Source organism: Staurois parvus, unplaced genomic scaffold (genome assembly GCF_062004578.1).
Source record: "Staurois parvus isolate SC_StPar_1 unplaced genomic scaffold, SC_StPar_1.0 ptg001166l, whole genome shotgun sequence".
In the NCBI taxonomy this organism is placed as follows: Eukaryota; Metazoa; Chordata; class Amphibia; order Anura; family Ranidae; genus Staurois; species Staurois parvus.
The window spans coordinates 172,501-186,012 of record NW_028318962.1 but is presented as its reverse complement, the minus strand read 5'-3'; the positions used below and the strand labels follow the sequence as shown (position 1 = coordinate 186,012).

The 13,512-nt window shown below is 44.3% G+C and overlaps 1 protein-coding gene across 1 annotated transcript in view; it reads right to left on the bottom strand.

The window, feature by feature from the left end:
- Window positions 1-3,625: 3,625 nt before the first annotated feature.
- The window catches only part of LOC149439015 (uncharacterized), a 12,385-nt gene continuing 2,498 nt past the window's right edge, over window positions 3,626-13,512 (bottom strand). Inside the window, exon 3 of the mRNA XM_089659578.1 lies at window positions 3,626-3,965. Within this exon, the coding sequence (XP_089515704.1) occupies window positions 3,856-3,965 (110 nt within the window). The 3' untranslated portion in view covers window positions 3,626-3,855. The remainder of the gene's footprint in view (window positions 3,966-13,512) is intronic.

The following is a 13,512-nucleotide window of genomic DNA, read 5'->3' as shown; positions in this document are numbered from 1 at the left end:
GGGACTCTAAGGACCTTGATGTAAGAGGGGACTCTGGGGACCATGATGTAGGGGGGGATTCTAAAAGACCCTAATGTTCGGGGATTAAAGAAACTCTGGGTATCTTAAATTAAAAGGTGATACTGGGTACCCTGATGCAGGGGCGGACTGACAACTCATGGGGCCCCCAGGCAATAGGGGATCATGGGGCCCCTGTGTCCTTGCCCAAACTCAAAAAAGCCTATGAAAAAGGTACCAGGGGCATCTCATGGGCCCCCTACTGGCCCCGGGCCCTCGGGCAGTGCCTGAGTTTCCAAATGGTCAGTCCGCCCCTGGACCCCTCACATGTTTGTAAATATTTGATTCTCTTTTTTCATGTGACAACACTGAAGAAATGACACTTTGCTACAATGTGACGTAGTCAGTGTACAGCTTGTACAACAAGGACGGGGCGGACTGACAACTCATGGGGCCCCCGGGCACTAGGGGATCATGGGGCCCCTGTGTCCTTGCCCAAACTCAAAAAAGCCTATGAAAAAGGTACCAGGGGCATCTCATGGGGCCCCCTACTGACCCCGGACCCTCGGGCAGTGCCTGAGTTTCCAAATGGTCAGTCCGCCCCTGGGTATGACAAACCCTGAAGGAGCCGCTTGATGTGTTGGGTCCTCTGCTCTTGTGCTCACGACTCTGCTAACAGCTCTGAACTCTCTGACACACCAGTTTTTGCTGCTTTATTCAGCTAAGCCGGATTTGTATATATATATTATTTGTGGCATTACGTGGCTAGTAGGGGTTTTTTTTAATGCTTTTTTAATTTATTTTGCAGCACATTGTGATATATCGTGACACTTTTTTTTGTGTTCACACAAAAAAATCCCAATTAGGGGTTTGATCACACGAGTTACGTGCTGTTTATTCCGGTCACTTCTCACATTTTGTAACACATTTATGCGGAAGGACTTTGTGTGGTCTGAAAGTTTTTTGTTTTGAGTCTGGCTTTTATCCCTGTATATTACTCACGTCAGTTGTGAGCAGGGGCGGACTGACCATTTGGAAACTCGGGCACTGCCTGAGGGCCCGGGGTCAGTAGGGGGCCCCATGAGATGCCCCTGGTACCTTTTTCATAGGCTTTTTTGAGTTTTGGCAAGGACACAGGGGCCCCCATGATCCCCTATTGCCCAGGGGCCCCATGAGTTGTCAGTCCGCCCCTGTTTGTGAGTCTTCTTGTCACAGCACTTTTTCAGACATATTTTATGCCATTTATTTATCACTTTATTTGTGATTTATGTCACTTTTTTCCCTGTTTTAAGGGATGCATGTATATTGTCTCACCATTTTCGTCAGTGTGTGATGTTTATTTCTCATTTACACATATATATATTTGTTGCATATTATCACGTGATATTGTCCTTGATGTATATATTTCCTTAGTTAGAATTCATTTCAAATTTATATTTATGCACTAGTTATGCCATTTAACCCCCCTGGCGGTATTCCCGAGTGTAGCTCGGGGTAAAATTTCAGTACCAAGAGCGGTAACCCCCCCCCCCCCCCCCGAGCTACACTCAGTTTTGCAGCGTTTTCCGGTGTTAGGCTGTCAGACCTGAGTGTAGCATTTTTCAGTGTTTTTGTTGAGGTTTTTTTTATACATCGTTTTTGAACTTTGGCGATTTTTTTATAAACCAATAGAGAAAAATATCATCTGTTACGTCACTTGTTGCTAAGTTTCTCTTTTTTTTAGTTTTTCCATCAGCTTTACTTATTATTCTGATTCTTATTTTTTCTTATTTTGTCTTCTTCTTTCTTCTTCTACTCTTTCTTCTTCATCTTCTCTTTCTTCTTCTTCTCTCCTTCTTCTTCTCTTTCTTCATCTTCTCTTTCTTCTTCCTTCTTCTCTTTCTTCTACTCTTTCTTCTTCATCTTCTCTTTCTTCTTCTTCTCTCCTTCTTCTTCTCTTTCTTCTTCTTCTCTTTCTTCTTCTTCTCTTCTTCTTCTTCTCTTCTTCTTCTTCTCCTCTTTCTTCTTCTTCTCTTTCTTCTTCTTCCTTCTTCTCTTTCTTCTTTTCTTTCTCTTTCTTCTTCTTCTTCTTTCTTCTTCTTCTCTTTCTTCTTCTTCTTTCTCCTTGTATCTTCTTCTTCTTCCTTCTTCTTTCTTCTTCTTCTCCTTTTTTCTTCTTCTTCTTCTTCTTCTTCTTCTTTCTTCTCCTTCTTTCTTCTTCTTCTTCTTCCTTCTTCTTCTTTTTCTTCATCTTCTTTTTTCTTCTTCTTATTTTTTCTTCTTCTTTTTTCTTCTGCTTTCTTCTTCTTCTTTCTTCCTCTTCTTTTTTCTTCTTCTTTCTTCTTCTTCTTTTTTTTTATTCATTTTTTATTATTTTGTTTTTTGTTAGGGTAGGGGGTTAGTTAAGGTTAGGATTGGGTTGGGATTTGTGTTTTATTTATTTTCTTATTACTTATTTATTTATTTAATTTATAGTGTTTTACTTATTTTCTCATTCTTTATTTATTTTTTTTGTTAGGATAATAAAAAAAATGTAAAATAAATACACAAATAAATAAAAATAATCATAAATAAATATTTGTAATAGTAAATTAGTGTATTAATAGTAAATAACCTTAACCCCAAAACCTAAAAAGTAATAAAATAAAAACAATAAATTATTCTTCTTTTTTTTCTGCTTCTTATTCCTCTTTTTTTTTCTTATTAATTTTTTCTTATTTTGTTTTTTGTTAGGGTAGGGGGTTAGTTAACGTTAGGATTGGGTTGGGATTTGTGTTTTATTTATTTTCTTATTATTTATTTATTTAATTTACAGTGTTTTACTTATTTTCTCATTCTTTATTTTTTTTTGTAAGGATAATAATAATAAAAAAAAAGTAAAATAAATACACAAATAAATAATAATCATCATAAATAAATACATGTAATAGTAAATTAGTGTATTAATAATAAATAACCCATAAACTTAACCCCAAAACCTAAAAAGTAATAAAATAATAACAATACATTATTCTTATTTGTTTTTTTCTTATTATTCTTATTTTTTTTTGTTAGGGTAGGGGGTTAGTTAAGGTTAGGATTGGTTTGGGATTTGTGGTTTTTTATTTTTTTTTGTTAGGATAATAATAATAATAATAATAAAAAAAAGTAAAATAAATACACAAATAAATAAAAACAATCATAAATAAATACGTGTAATAGTAAATTAGTGTATTAATAATAAATAACCTTAACCCCAAAACCTAAAAAGTAATAAAATAATAACAATAAATTCATCTTTTTTTTTCTTCTTCTTCTTTTTTTTTTCTTATTCATTTATTCTTATTTTGTTTTTTGTTAGGGTAGGGGGTTAGTTAAGGTTAGGATTGGGTTGGGATTTGTGTTTTATTTATTTTCTTATTATTTATTTATTTAATTTATAGTGTTTTACTTATTTTCTCATACTCATTTTTTTTTAGGATAATAATAATTTAAAAAAATGTAAAATAAATACACAAATAAATAATAATAATCATAAATAAATACATGTAATAGTAAATTAGTATATTAATAATAAATAACCCATAACCTTAACCCCAAAACCTAAAAAGTAATAAAATAATATTAACAATTTTTTTATTAATATTTTTATTATTATAAGTGGAAGTATTCAGCATCCAGTAAAGACTAAAAAAAGTTTTAGGTGGACCGATCCTTCAGCAAACAATAAAAGTATTGCGTACATTCTAAAGGTGATAAAATGCGCTTTCAGACCTGGAAATTCTGTTCTCTTATCACCATTATTACATTTTGGTACCGCGACATTTATTTTTTGCGCTCACGTTTTCTATTCTTTACCTCCTGAAGGAGGCTGTATAATAACGAATGAAGGGTGCGGAATTATTTTATACATTTAGGAGATAACAAAAGAGCTGTACAAATGATGAAAAATACAGCGGCAGGGATCCATCGCCAATAGCGCCCAGCGTCAGGAATGACGGAAGGTTTTTCTGAAAAAGAAAAAAGAGGGAAATAGGTCAGGAAATGATCTGCAGTAAAAGAAAATCTTACAACCGACGACTAGTGATGACTGTAATGGCGGCAGGCTGTGTGTACAGGAACAATCACGCTGCTTCATTCTCTGTGTGTGAACAGTAAGCGCTACAACATGTAGGATGGTCGGACTACAGCTGCCACATGCAAAACAGCGGCCTGGCTCTCCAGACATCACCCCCCCCGGACATTGCTCTAATTAACAGTGATTAGTTGCTCCCTGTTGCTTGGGGGCAGGAGGGGCGCGTGCCCTTAGCACAGTTTTTTAAGGCGGAGTAGGAGGAGAACGGAACTTCCTCCTGCAAACCTGCTCAGTCCCAGTCTTACAGCCTCCACCTGGCTTGTCCTGTGGCTGCCTGCTGCACTGATGTGAGCAGGGGCAGACTGACAACTCATGGGGCCCCCGGGCAATAGGGGATCATGGGGTCCCTGTGTCCTTGCCCACACTCAAAAAAGCCTATGAAAAAGGTATCAGGGGCATCTCATGGGGCCCCCTACTGACTGGCAGTGCCCGAGTTTCCAAATGGTCCCTGGATGTGAGTGGGTTCTCTGGGGACCATGACCAAAAGGGGGTCTGTGGGAACCATGATTTAAAGGGGAGTCTCTTGGGATCCTGATGTAAGGGGGGGGGACTCTAGGGACCCTAATGAAAAGAGGGAACGCTGATGTAAATGAGTGACTCTGGGGGCCCTCATGTAAGGATGATGGAGAGATCTGGAAACCCTGATGCAAGGGTGGGGGGGGACTCTAGGGAACCTAATGAAAGGAGGGAACTCTGATGTAAAAGGGTGACTCTGGGGACCATCATGTAAGGATGGAGAGATCTGGAAACCCTGATGCAAGGGTGGGGGGGGGACTCTAGGGAACCTAATGAAAGGAGGGAACTCTGATGTAAAAGGGTGACTCTGGGGACCATCATGTAAGGATGGAGAGATCTGGAAACCCTGATGCAAGTGGGGGGGGGACTCTAGGGACTCTAATGAAAAGAGGGAACTCTGATGTAAATGGGCGACTCTGGGGACCTTCATGTAAGGATGGAGAGATCTGGAAACCCTGATGCAAGGGGGGGGGGACTCTAGGGACTCTAATGAAAAGAGGGAACTCTGATGTAAATGGGCGACTCTGGGGACCATCATGTAAGGATGGAGAGATCTGGAAACCCTGATGCAAGGGGGGGGGCACTCTAGGGACTCTAAAGAAAAGAGGGAACTCTGATGTAAATGGGCGACTCTGGGGACCATCATGTAAGGATGGAGAGATCTGGAAACCCTGATGCAAGGGGGAGGGGGGACTCTAGGGACCCTAATGAAAGGAGGGAACTCTGATGTCAATGGGTGACCCTGGGGGCTCTGATGTAAGGATGGAGGAATCTGGGAACCCTGATGTAAGGGGGGGGGGGGGGACTCTCGGGACCCTAATAAAAAGAGGGAACTCTGATGTAAATGGGTGACTCTGGGGGCCCTCATGTAAGGATGGAGGAATCTGGAAACCCTGTTGTAAGGGGGGGGGGGGACTCCAGGGACCCTATGAAAAAAGGAAACTCTGATGTAAATGGGTGACTCTGGGGGCCCTAATGTAAGGATGGAAGAATCTGGGAACACTAGTGAAAGGGGGGGGGACTCTAGGAACCCTAATATAAGGATGGAGAAATCTGGGAACACTGATGAGGTCCCTGATGTGAGGAGAGGGGATTCTGGGGATCCTGATTTAAGGAGGGGAACTTGAGGGGTGGGACTCAAGGGGCCCTAATGTAGAGTGGGTGAATTTTGGGGACCCTAGTGAAAGGGGGTGGACTCTCATGTAAGGAGAAACTTTCGGGACCCTGAGGTAACGTAAGGGGAAGAGACTTTAAGGACCCCGATGTAAGGGGAATGCTTGGGACTGTATGACAGATGGGGGACTCTAAGGACCCTGATGTAAGAGGGGACTCTGGGGACCATGATGTAGGGGGGATTCTAAAAGACCCTAATGTTCGGAGATTAATTTAAGATTCTGGGTATCTTAAATTAAAAGGAGATACTGGGTACCCTGATGCAGGGGCGGACTGACATCTCATGGGGCCCCCGGGCAATAGGGGATCATGGGGCCCCTGTGTCCTTGCCCAAACTCAAAAAAGCCTATGAAAAAGGTAACAGTGGCATCTCATGGGGCCCCCTACTGACCCCAGGCCCTCGGGCAGTGCCCGAGTTTCCAAATGGTCAGTCCGCCCCTGCCCTGATATAAGGAAGGGGGACTTTGGGGACCTAATGAAAGAAGAGGGCTGACTCTGGGGACTCTGATTTCAGGGGGTGGGAATTTTGGGAACCCTAATGAAAGGGGATTTTGATGTAAGGGCTGACTCTGGGGACTCTGATTTCAGGGGGTGGGAACTTTGGGAACCCAAATGAAACAGGGGATTTTGATGTAAGGGGGGAACTCTAGGAACTTTGATCTAAGGCAGAGGGACTCTGGGTACCCTGATGTAAGGGGGGGAGGGGGGGCATGGGGACCCTAGTGAAAGAGGTACTTACTTTGTTTTAATACGTTTAATAATATATTCATGAATACAGAGCTGCATTGATTTGTGTCTTGTGTGGTGATTGGCAGACCTAGGTGAGCGTATTCCTGATTTAGAAGGTATCTAAAATCAAACAACCTCAGAATAGTTGAGAAGGGGGTGGGGGTGGGGGGGGGGTACCATGTTTGCCCCAAGGTGGGCTTTAAATGACAATGTATAATGTAAGTCACACTATTTGCTGCCCACAGTAATCATTTTTTTGATCAAATCGAGGTGTGAAAGGTACAAAATCTGGATTCCGTTGTCATGAGGGACTTTCGAAGTGCCAAGTCTGTATCTGTCAGTCTGAGAACTCTTAGGCAGGGGTGGGCAACTGCGGCCCTCCAGCTGCTGTTGAACTACAGTTGCAAGAAAAAGTATGTGAACCCCTTGGGATTACGTGGAGTTTTGCATGAATTGGGCATAAAATGTGCTCTGAACGTCATCTAAGTCACAACAATAGAAGAACACAGTCTGCTGAACATAATACTACACAAACATTAGATGTTGCCATGGTTTAATTGCACATAACATGTAAACATTCACAGTGCAGGGAGGAAAAAGTATGTGAACCTTTGGACTTAATAACTGGTTGACCCTCCTTTGGCAGCAATAACCTCAACCAAACGTTTCCTGTAGTTGCAGATCAGACCTGCACAACGATCTGGAGTCATTTTGGACCACTCCTCTTCACAAAACTGTTTCAGAGTAGCAATATTCTTGGGATGTCTGGTGTGAATCGCTCTCTTAAGGTCATGCCACAGCATTTCAATGGGGTTGAGGTCAGGACTCTGACTGGGCCACTCCAGAAGGCGTATTCTGTGCTGTTGCAGCCATTGTTTTGTTGAATTACTTGTATGCTTTGGGTCATTGTCCTGTTGCATCACCCATCCTGTGTGGAGCTTCAGTTGGCGGACAGATGGTCGTACGTTTTCCTGCAAAATGTCTTGATAAACTCTGGAATTCATTTTCCCATCTATGACAACAATCCGTCCAGGCCCTGAGGCAGCAAAGCAGCCCCAAACCATGATGCTCCCTCCGCCATGTTTCACAGTGGGGATGAGGTTTTGATGTTGGTGTGCTGTGCCTTTTTTTCTCCACACATAGTGTTGTGTGTTCTTCCCAAACAACTCAATCTTGGTTTCATCTGTCCACAGTATATTTTGCCAGTAGTGCTGTGGAACATCCAGGTGCTCTTTGCAAACTTCAAACGTGCTGCAATCTTCTTTTTGGACAGCAATGGCTTCCTCCGTGGTGTCCTCCCATGTACTCCATTCTTGTTTAATGTTTTCCTTATTGTAGATGTGTCAACAAAAATGTTAGCATGTGCCAGAGATTTCTGTAGGTCTTTAGCTGACACTCTGGGATTCTTCTTTACCTCATGCAGCATTCTGCGCTGTGCTCTTGCAGTCATTTTTACAGGACGACCACGCCTAGGGAGAGTAGCAACAGTGCTAAACTTTCTCCATTTGTAGACAGTCTGTCTTACCGTGGACACATGAACATCAAGGCTTTTGGAGATACTTTTGTAACCCTTTCCAGCTTCATGCAAGTCAACAATTCTTGATGGTAGGTCTTCTGAGAGCTCTTTTCTGCAAGGCATGGTTCACATCAGACAGTGCTTCTTGAAACCAGTAAACCCAAAACATATTTAGCGTATTTACCACGAGGCAAACAAGGCATTTGCCTAGGGCGGCAATTTTCATTGGGGTGGTGATTCTCCTTTCTGACAACGGCATCCCCAACAAGCTCATAGAGCTCCCTGCTGCCCCCAGCAGCTCTCCTGCAGGTTCCCCGCTCCTGCACTCCGGGTCGATTCAGCTGTCCCCAGCAGAAGCAAGCCATCCCCTTGGTTGGATTTGAGGAGGACCCAGATGCCCCGGCCGTCACATCCTTCATGCCATAGTTGCTCCTCTCCCTCAGGAGATGCTCTTCAACCAGAACCACCCTCATTGCCACCACTGTGATTATGGGACATGGAATCCCTGGCACAGCAGTGCCTGGAGTGGGAGATCAGAGGCTAGGGAAGCTGCTATCAGATCAGATAAGTGGGCACACAGCACCTCTACGCAGCAGCTGCCATTGATGGTGGTGGTTGCAGCCCAGGAAGGGGGGGGCTGGGGTGCTGGTGGGGGGCACCCGATTTTAGAGAGATAAATACACCCCTATCTATAAGAGCAGGCCCACTCCATCCAGTAACCTCTGAGACTCCCTAAACCAGGTCTTACTCACAATGTCCTAGGAGATGTCTTCCACCCAACTTCCACATCTTCAGACCAGGACTCCAGAACAACGCCCTCTGGCAAAAATCCTTTAGCAATCCTCTAGTCACACGCTGGCTATCTTCTAGAGGCAGAACCCCCAGGAGAACTGGAATAGTCCCTTAAGAGGAGAGAACAGTCATGTATTTATCACCTTCCCCAGCCACCTCCTGGACACTCCTTTCCAGGGATTGGCTGAGATCTGCTAAATATTCATATTCAGAAGCCCCAGGAGAACTGGAATAGTCCCTTAAGAGGAGAGAACAGTCATGTATTTATCACCTTCCCCAGCCACCTCCTGGACACTCCTTTCCAGGGATTGGCTGAGGTCTGCTAAATATTCATAACTGAGTGACAGAGCTGGAGGGTCAATCTTCTGGAAGCTTCTTCCAGAAACAGGCAGGGGCAATCAGTCACCCAGCTTTGGAAACCCTGAAGAGAACAAAAAAAACAGATCTTTCGCTCCACTGACTACAATGAAAAAATAAATATGGCCTAACAGAGGAAGGGCACTACACCAGCATCATTCATCCCACTTCTTCATCTCTTTGTCACTCTGCTCTCTCCTCCTATCATCATGCTCCTTGTCAATGCAGGAACTGAATGGCTCCTGGTACTGCTTCTTTCTCTCACCCCAAAACAGAGGCTCCAAGAGGCTGATACCAATATCCAGTTACCTTGTTCCCACCATTTCTAACTGTTGTTTAAAACCATGGGGCCCCATATAGGCAACCTGAAAGCCCCCCCCCCCCTAAAGAAAAAAAAGAAAAGAAAACAAAAAAACACACAGTTAACTAAGTTTTAGTTACGAATGAACACAGTGAGTGATTGGTACCGATCACTCAATGTGTTCATTCAGGAAAGTAAGGGGATGGTGAATGTGACATATTTACTGAACCCTTCCCCCACTCCTTATCCTGACAGATCCTATTGCTTGCAGCTGCCGGTGGGAAGGAGAGGAGGGAAGCCAGAAGCACTGTGGGGGTCACACAAGGGGGTCTGGGCAGCAGGGGAAAAGTATGGGGCACAGGGAAGGTGTTGGGTATTGGGGGAGGGGGATTACTAGAATCGAGGAACCTATCCCCTGTATCTCTGCAGCAGCTGGAAGCAAGCAGGAGGAAGAGGAAAAGAAGCCAGCTTTCAGCTGCTGCAGGGAGAGCCATACAGGGGATCGGTTCCAGTAATTGCCTCCCCCCCTTCTGTGCTGATAACCCTCCTTGCCCACATCTGATTCACCCGGCTGCCTGGGGCCCGTGCAGAAGGACCAGTGGTACCCCCTTATCCATGGCCCTGCCCACACGTCATTTCCTTGATGCCTGGGTGAGCTCCATTGTCAGGTCCCTTGTTAGAAATCATGGGGCCTGCTACAGCCTTCCTGATGGGGCCCCCAACCCCACCTACACCCTACCCACCCACCTTCCTGTGGTGAAGTGGAACAGCGGCACTGACCTTATCTGTCTACATCCCAAAAACTGAAAAAAGTCCCTTCTTTTGCTCCCATCTCCTGGGCCCCTGTAGGGACCTGATGGGGCCCAGAGAAATGAAACTTAAGCCATGGTAAGCAAGTAGGAGCGGGGGTGTGGTCTCATAAAATCCATTTATTCATTCAGGTAGAAATGAACAATAAAGCTGCCCTTGCCCCCCCCCCCCCCTCCCCCATGTAGTTGCTGGGGCCTGGGCCCAATACAACAGGACCGGTTGTACTGCATTATCAGCGGCCCTGCCCATTGTTGTCTAGTGACATTCTGCGTCCATCAGCAAGGAAGGAACACCTCATTCATCTGGCCTGTGAGGGGTGCTGGCGAGCAGTCATCGGGGACAGGATGGCCAGTCTGCCATGGGCCTAAGAACAGAATCCTACCAATGGTAAGTCCCATCAGGAATCAGGTAATTCCGTAAGTCATTGGGCTGAGTGTCCATTACCTGGGGTGTGTGGGGATCCTGGAAGGAGGAGAAGTTGGAGAATTCATAAACACAGCCCACACCTAGAACCAGGAGGGAAATCCTTCATTTGTTTTGTTTTTCTGCTGCAAATTTCATAATGTGTATGTTGGTCGCTCTGTCTTTAAGAGGTTAATAAAGTAAAAGAGCAAATACTGAAGTTATCAATGATAAATATGATGATAAATAATGTAGTCAGTTGAATACAATCAAAAAATAGGTACAGGAACTCCTCCCTTCTGAGTCACTTTTTGTCTCCGCTCCCCCTACCCACTTCCGAACACCTTCACTTGGTTCCACCCCCTACCCACCTCCGAACACCTTCACTTGGTTCCACCCCCTACCCACCTCCGAACACCTTCACTTGGTTCCACCCCCTACCCACCTCCGAACACCTTCACTTGGTTCCACCCCCTACTCACCTCTGAGCACCTTCACTTGGTTCCACCCCCTACCCACCTCCGAACACCTTCACTTGGTTCCTCCCCCTACCCACCTCCGAACACCTTCACTTGGTTCCACCCCCTACCCACCTCCGAACACCTTCACTTGGTTCCACCCCCTACCCACCTCCAAGCACCTTCACTTGGATCCACCCCCTACCCACCTCCGAGCACCTTCACTTGGTTCCACCCCCTATCCACCTCCGAACGCCTTCGCTTGGTTCCACCCCCTACCCACCTCCGAACACCTTCACTTGGTTCCACCCCCTACCCACCTCCGAGCACCTTCACTTGGTTCTACCCCCTATCCACCTCCGAGCACCTTCACTTGGTTCCACCCCCTACCCACCTCCGAACACCTTCACTTGGTTCCACCCTCTACCCACCTCCAAGCACCTTCACTTGGTTCCACCCCCTACCCACCTCCGAGCACCTTCACTTGGTTCCACCCCCTACCCACCTCCAAGCACCTTCACTTGGTTCCACCCCCTACCCACCTCCAAATTCCTTCACTTGGTTCCACCCCCTATCCACCTCCGAACACCTTCACTTGATTCCACCCCCTATCCACCTCCGAACACCTTCACTTGGTTCCACCCCCTACCCACCTCCGAACACCTTCACTTGGTTCCACCCCCTACCCACCTCCGAGCACCGTCACTTGGTTACACCCCCTACCCATTTCCGAGCACCTTCACTTGGTTCCACCCCCTACTCACCTCCGAACACCTTCACTTGGTTCCACCCCCTACTCACCTCCGAACACCTTCACTTGGTTCCACCCCCTACTCACCTCCTAGTACCTCTCCTTTTAGAGTATACAGAGCCAAGTATTATTCTGTGGTGCTAAATCATTTGTATGGAATTAATTAATAATAACAAGAAAAGAAGAAAAATAGATCCCTCCAGCAACAATGGACCCCCAAAACAAAATACCACCCTAGCAACAATAGACCCCCAGCAGCTACAACAGGTCTCCCAGCAGCCACCATCAATAGACTCTCCAGCAGCCAGCAACAATAGACAATAGACCAAATAAACGTGATTCCTGTGAGCTACTATTGTGTGAGCTTTGAGTGAAAAATTGAAAAATATAAAGTGAATGTATGTATAAAGAAACCAACTAAAGCTGGTGTACAGAGTATTAAATAAATAAATAAATGAGTGGGTCGCCTACACTATACACATACTCATGCCGGTGTGTCAAAACGAATAAAAACCAGGGAATTCCCCCTGATGAAGCCACGTGACCCGGTGGCGTAACACGTAGGGGAGGGGCTCTAACGTCACAACGCTTCAAGGCAACTACACAGCAAGTATATGGGAGTTTGGCAAACACTTTAAGGATCCTGCAGATTTGAACAAAGCGATTTTAATTTATATGCTATGCGAGGGCACTACATTTTGTCTAATATTTTTTTTATATAGGAATATAGGCACTATATTCTCTTTTTAACCACTTCATGTCCGGACACTTTCCCCCTTCCTGTCCAGGTCAATTTTCAGTTTTCAGCGCTATCACACTTTGAATGACAATTGCGCGGTCATGCAACACTATACCCATATGAATTGTTTAGCATTTTTTTGAGACAGATAATACTTTATTTTGGTGGTATTTATTCACTGCTGGGATTTTAATTTTTTTTGCTATATAAATGAAAATGTCCAAACATTTTGAAAAAAAGTGTTTTTCATATAGAATTTTGCAAATAAATAATCTTTCTACATAAATCTTGTCCAAAATTTATTCCGTTATCTTTTTAGTAAAAAAAAAAAATAACCCAAATTAGTTTACAACCAAAAATTATAATTTTTAAAAAAAGATTTTTACATTTTTATTTTATTTTTTTTATATTATTATTTATGTTTTTGTTTTTTTTAACATACTGTCACCCTAGCAGTATAGTGACACTGTACTACTTGTGGGGGGCGATGAAGATTTTTTTTTTTACACTGATTGCTTTTACACCCATAAAGGCTGTAAAAGCAATAATTTCTCCTTCTCTCTGGCTGCATTCTTGCAGCCATTGAGAAATACTGTGTGAGCTGTGATTGGTCACAGCTTCTCACATGGTACAAGGCTGTTGTGAATGGCCCTGTACCATGTGATCTCTGTGATCATTCACAGATTTCACACGTAGTAAGCAACAATGTCAGAAGTGTCATCTTGCTTACTCTTATTCATGTGATCACTGATTGGCTAATCAGTGATCACATGATTGGGACCTCACACAGAGGTCCTGTACAGCGATCGGGAGCGAACACAATCCAAAATGGCGGGCGCCGTTTATGAACGGCAACCCACCTCTGGACTGCCACCGTC